The sequence below is a fragment of the Montipora foliosa genome, chromosome 11 (genome assembly GCF_036669935.1).
Source record: "Montipora foliosa isolate CH-2021 chromosome 11, ASM3666993v2, whole genome shotgun sequence".
Classification (NCBI taxonomy): domain Eukaryota; kingdom Metazoa; phylum Cnidaria; class Anthozoa; order Scleractinia; family Acroporidae; genus Montipora; species Montipora foliosa.
In genome coordinates, this window is record NC_090879.1 from 50,408,941 (window position 1) to 50,414,440 (window position 5,500).

The 5,500-nt window shown below is 40.8% G+C and overlaps 1 protein-coding gene across 2 annotated transcripts in view; it reads right to left on the reverse strand.

The window, feature by feature from the left end:
- Positions 1-540: 540 nt before the first annotated feature.
- The window catches only part of LOC137975631 (uncharacterized), a 112,730-nt gene continuing 107,770 nt past the window's right edge, over positions 541-5,500 (reverse strand). For both annotated transcript variants that reach the window (XM_068822763.1, XM_068822764.1), the window contains exon 6: positions 541-5,500. This exon is cut by the window's right edge and continues 391 nt beyond it. In XM_068822763.1, the coding sequence (XP_068678864.1) occupies positions 3,838-5,500 (1,663 nt within the window). In that variant the 3' untranslated portion in view covers positions 541-3,837.

Below are 5,500 nucleotides of genomic sequence, written 5' to 3' on the forward strand. Positions count from 1 at the left end.
ATCTTATATTTCGAAAACGAATTCGGTGACCCACAGTTCCTTTAAAGCAATAAGTGACAGACTAAGATAAAACACTCTGCAAAGTTTTAAAAGATTCTCTGGAGTAAATTGAGAGCCACCTTCACAATTGGAAAATTTTAATCTGCTCCAGAGAATTTGTTTCAACTTAATTGTGAAGATTTTTATTTTAGCCTGCTAATCACTTTCCAGCGATAACAAATGGGGGTCACTAAGTTTGTTTTTGAGGTATAAGCGTTCAAAGACAAAATGAAGGGCTTTTTTGCGTGGCGCTTTTGTCTCCATGCTAACATATTACGTCACATCAATGAGTGCATCTTGTTAAGCAATTCTTGGCTTTCATCCATGTAATGAGACAGCCATGTTGGTGCTCAAAACAATAGAAAATGGCCTCACAAGTTTTGTATATTAATAGAGTCGAATTCCCAAAAGACATTTTACTGCATTGTTCTGTACACCAATATGGCCGCTGTAGCGTCGGATGCAAACCACCAGTACCATAATATTGCCGTTACGTGAATAGGTGTTCTAGACTTGATTCCTCTAATAAATTGTTGACACGGTTTGAGCGTCCTTAAACTGACAAGTGCACTTTATCATTACCTATGAGCACTCGGCTCGTGCAATGAGCCGCACCCATTCGTTGGTCAGAAACGACTCGGGGATACCTTCTCCTCCCCTTGGTCTGTAATAGGTAGTCTAAGATTGCAAATACACCAGCACCTACTTCGGTACTACATAAAAATCGATGTCCTACATTTCAGTCTCTCTATCCGATCTACATTCAATTTGTACAATTCACCTCTCTCTGCAGCATGTACCAAGCAAAGCAATGGCTTTTCAGTCTTTTGGCTTTGACTAACATGCCTGTACTCTTGGTTACTATCAAAGATGAATACTCCTGATTACTGGCAAAGGTGAATGCTACAAAAAAAAAAAACTCCCTTTCTATGAATTATCACAAAAATACTTGCGTTACTCAAAGCAAAAGGACAAAGAATGTCTTCGAGACAAACGAACTAAACCAGTCTCTCTCTAAACTGTGCAAAAGAAAAATAATTAAATTTGAAAAGTAACCTCTAATAGTTAAAACGTAAGACGACCTGTACCTTAGACTGCTCGGGGCTTCAAACCTTAATACACGAACAACTTGATAATGATTTACACAAAAGCAAATCATATGATAACATAGACTGGAAAAACTACTCTGGAGTCAATTATTTTTATGCGTAAATACTAATGATCATTAATTTCTAAGTTTTGATTAAAAATGTCAAATGAGCCTTGGTTGCACAGTTCCAGTGAATTGACATTCCACAGCATTGCAACTGTGAAATGCTCTTTGGAATTATCCCTCGTCCATTGTGCTTGGTGGCATAAAATACATCGCTGAGTTCACGGATAGCTGGTGCTTAACATGACAAACGGGGGCTGACAACTCTACCAAACGCTAGTTGAGCAATACCATTTCTTAACTTAAGTCGTGCCGGAAATTTGGATCATCCTCCCGAATTTTTGGGATACATTCCCGGAAATTTTTAGAATTCCCGGCATATATTCTAAGATGTGCCGTTTATTACTACTTGTGTAACCTTAAATATTACACGTTTTGCATGTTTAACATTATTTTAACCATGAATAGCGTCTTTATAGTAAAATATTTCAATTTTAATTAACAAAGAAACAAAATCTTTAAAATGACCGTATTTTCGTTGCATAACATGCATCGTTAATTTGCTATTATAAGGTATAGAGGTTTTGCACGGCAGCCATGTTGCATGGCAGGAACAATGGATTCTTTTTCCTATGGGAACAAATCTTCTTTCTAATGCAAAACATTTTCATAGTTCCTGTCGAGTAAAAGAAGCCTGAAGTGTTCGTTGACTAGGTTGAGCAACGAGAAGCCCTCTGCCGTCTTGTGTATGCCGCTGTAAGAGTGAGCTCGACATTCTCTGTAGGGACCCACATTCTGGCACTGTCAGTGTTCTCACTGGCTTCGGATAATTGCTCAGTAGACACACCTGGTTCTTTGCCTTTTGCCCCTTCAACTATATTGCCTTCATTTTGTTTTGTCACAGAATCCAACCACTGCAACAAAATGAGCACTTTCTTGATCGTGCAGTGTCACCGTGGCTTTTGGCTTTCGGCAGTACAAAGGAAGAGAGTCTGACCTCTGCTTGTAGATTTGTCTCACTCCATTAACTTTAACACCTTTTCCATACACAAGGCAGAAGTCACACATTTTCAATGCCTCTTTCTTTACCGGCGAACTTTCCTTGATAAAAGAACGATTATCTTTCCGCTTTGTGTAGAGCAATGGCATTTGACCGTCGTCTCTGTGTTCATGACCAGTCTCTCTCTTCCTCTTAAATCCAAGCCCAATAGCGGATTTCATTGCACATTCCAATGCACTGCGAGAAGAAAGATATTTAAATTCAAGTGCAGATGGAACTACCTGATCTCGGTTGTATACTCCGAACATGCCTTCTATACGAAGAGTTGTAACAGAAGTGAACTGGAACTCATTTAGCCTACTTTCAAGACCATGTTTTCTTAGAAAACCTTCTATGCTTCTCTTCCCTTCTAGGGATATCCTTGCATTCTCCGTGGTTTTCGTTGCAGGGGTACCATACTTTCTCATGCTGGTGGTCTTCTTTTCCGGTAACCTTTCGGCGACTTCATTTTGCCACTCTCCAAAATAGCTGCCTTTTTGCTCCAGAGCTTTAATCTTTGAAGAGTAATAAATATCTCTGATCTTACATTTGTAAATTTCTCCAAGTCTCTTTTTAGTTAAACCGTAAGCTTCGTGGCCGTTGCGGAGGGTTTCCATCCAGTTCTGAAACTCTTGCGTTGGTGTGTATAGACGAACCTTCCACCATCAGCAATAAAACACGCCGACCCAACACTCCAAAGCCTGTTTCACATGAAAGCTTTGATGGAACAGTTGGTCCGTCTTCATTACTGTGAGTGGGGTGTGGGCGATGACCAGCCACCTCCTCCAATACAGCTGACGAGTTTCTGCCATCTTTACCACGAGTCGCATTCAGTGTTACTTTCATGTTGTATAGCATGCTGGTGCTTTATGCAAGGAAAACCCCTTGAAAAGATGACACATGTACGGGCGATATCTCCTTGGGAAAATTGCGTTTCTTGCGATTAAAAGATTTTAAACTATGATTCATGATTTATGACTCAGTTTCCATCCCAAAATTTACACAAACGACTATGGACGGAGATCATGGTCAATTGACTAAAATTAAGGATTAAGGGTAACATTCTTGTGAAACTTGTTATTGTTTTCATATAGACCAGTCGCTGCATCTCTTGTTGTAAATTTTGATCGAATGTTACCTACGCCTAAATATTCTTCGGTTTTGTGTCATGTCATGACAAAAACTGTGACAGTCTCGCTTTTGTAATGATCACAGAATCTGACAATCTTGTTTACCGGACACCGGACATGTCTATCTCCTCTTCGACTACTTTTAAAATGGCCTTTGTGAGACGGGCGTCATTCAGACGGTTACTTTTCTAAATGGTGGACATTTTACGTTCTCCACGAAAACATCTTCAATTGAATTCAGATCTGGTCGGCTGGCGATCAAAACGGTTTTATCTGTGAGTGATTTTCAGAAGAATTTGAAGATAAGTAATGGCTGGAAAAACACTTAGAATGAATTGACTCATGAGATGTACAGTTGTCCAAAACCATGTTTTCCGAGCTGCCAAAACGCAGAAAGTAAGATATGTTTGTCAGGTTATCTCCATGTCAATATGCTCATAAACTGAGAAAGTTTGTGCTTGAACACAGTTAAGCTCTTAGCACAGCAATGACGTCAGGTATAAATTCAATGCCAAATCACCGTTTTCTTCTTTATTGGGATTGAACGATCCTTTGCATTTTGGACACTTAGCGTTCAGGGCATGTCCAGAATATTCCACCACCTTTGATTCGGCATGGCACAAGGGACACTTGTATTTAGCCACTTGCAGTCCTTTAAGTTTCATCAAATCCCCAGCAACTTCGGCACCATGCTTCTTATAAGCTCTCTTCTCCTCTTCACTCAAGTCATTCCAATCCCAGTAGACATCAATAAATTCCAGCCCAAGGACAGATGCCTCCTGAACTCTGAAGAATCCACCGTCAGCGAAGTCCTCTCCATATGAATTCATCAAACGTAAACTCTCAGCATCGTAACTTGTAAGAACAACTGCATGTCGACCTCCTTTACTTGCTGAGTCCGTCTCTGAGATGAGGTCCGATTTTGTGAGGATTCCTTTCCCATTTTCTTCATAGAACTGATCGAATAGATCCCACTGTGCTCCAGTCAGGAAGAATGTTGCAACCACTGGTCTTTTTTCGGAAATGGCCCTCTTGGCCTTAACAGTATCGACCCTTCTGCATTTCAGACGATATTTTGGGCACTCCTCCCTCAGGACGTCGAAAACGGGAGCTCCTTTTTTCCCATGTTTAGTTACCAACTCCTCCACTAAATCGTCGAATTTTGGACACTCGCCAATGCGCCGTTTAATTGCGAGGTGCATAACAGCTGCAGAAGCATGTGCAAAACAGGTTTCTCCTTTCTGTGTTGTAGGCTTAAATCTTTTATTTGCCCTATTGATGTAGACATTTAGATCAATTTCTGAGAGAACATCGGAGAGAGCATCTTGACTGAGGACAGCGCGCTTAGCCATGTCACAAACCTCTTTGATGACATCTGGATGGTTCACTTGAAAGAAAAGTCTGGTTTCATTGTTGCTGAAGTCGATCTCCCATTCTTCTCTTTTTCCTTTTTTGGCAAACAAGGCGCGTGGTATTTCCTGAGTTTTCATGGTGGAGCTAATTCTGAACATGAACTTCGCTGGCTCCCTCCAGGTTCCGTGTGGAATGCCATACAAGCGACGAGGATTGGATATATTTTCATGAGTTATAAAACAGCTTACTGTGGTGACACCCAAATCGGACAACGCTTGGAGAGGAGGGTCGTTTCCATCAGTTGAGAGACCACCAGAGAGGATAAATAGAAGTTTCTTATGATTTGCAAATTGTGGATGGGAAAACAGCTCCTTTGAATGACGCATAGCTGTAATTAGTGGAGTTTCTTTACCTTTTTCTTTTTCTTTTCCATAAATGTAGGGTTCAACTGTTTTCATCAACTCATTAATCCGTTCGTTCGTTAGTTCGTGATCACCTTTACTAGCATGCTGTATTTCGGACGCGGTTTGGAAACTCATGATTGCCGCCTTGCAGACATCCACCATTCTCCATTCCTCCAAGAGTTGTTTTCCCTTCTCGATTGTTTCTTTTACTGACTCTTCTGTTGCCCATTCTTTCCTTTCCTCACTCGCAGTCTTATATGCGCCCTCTTTGATGAGGCTGTCTGGCTGAATTACAATTTCACGACATTCTCGGGGCAGGATCTCGTAAACAAACTTTCTGGTGAACAAAGAACTTCGTTGCAAGTAGTACAATATCGCAGCA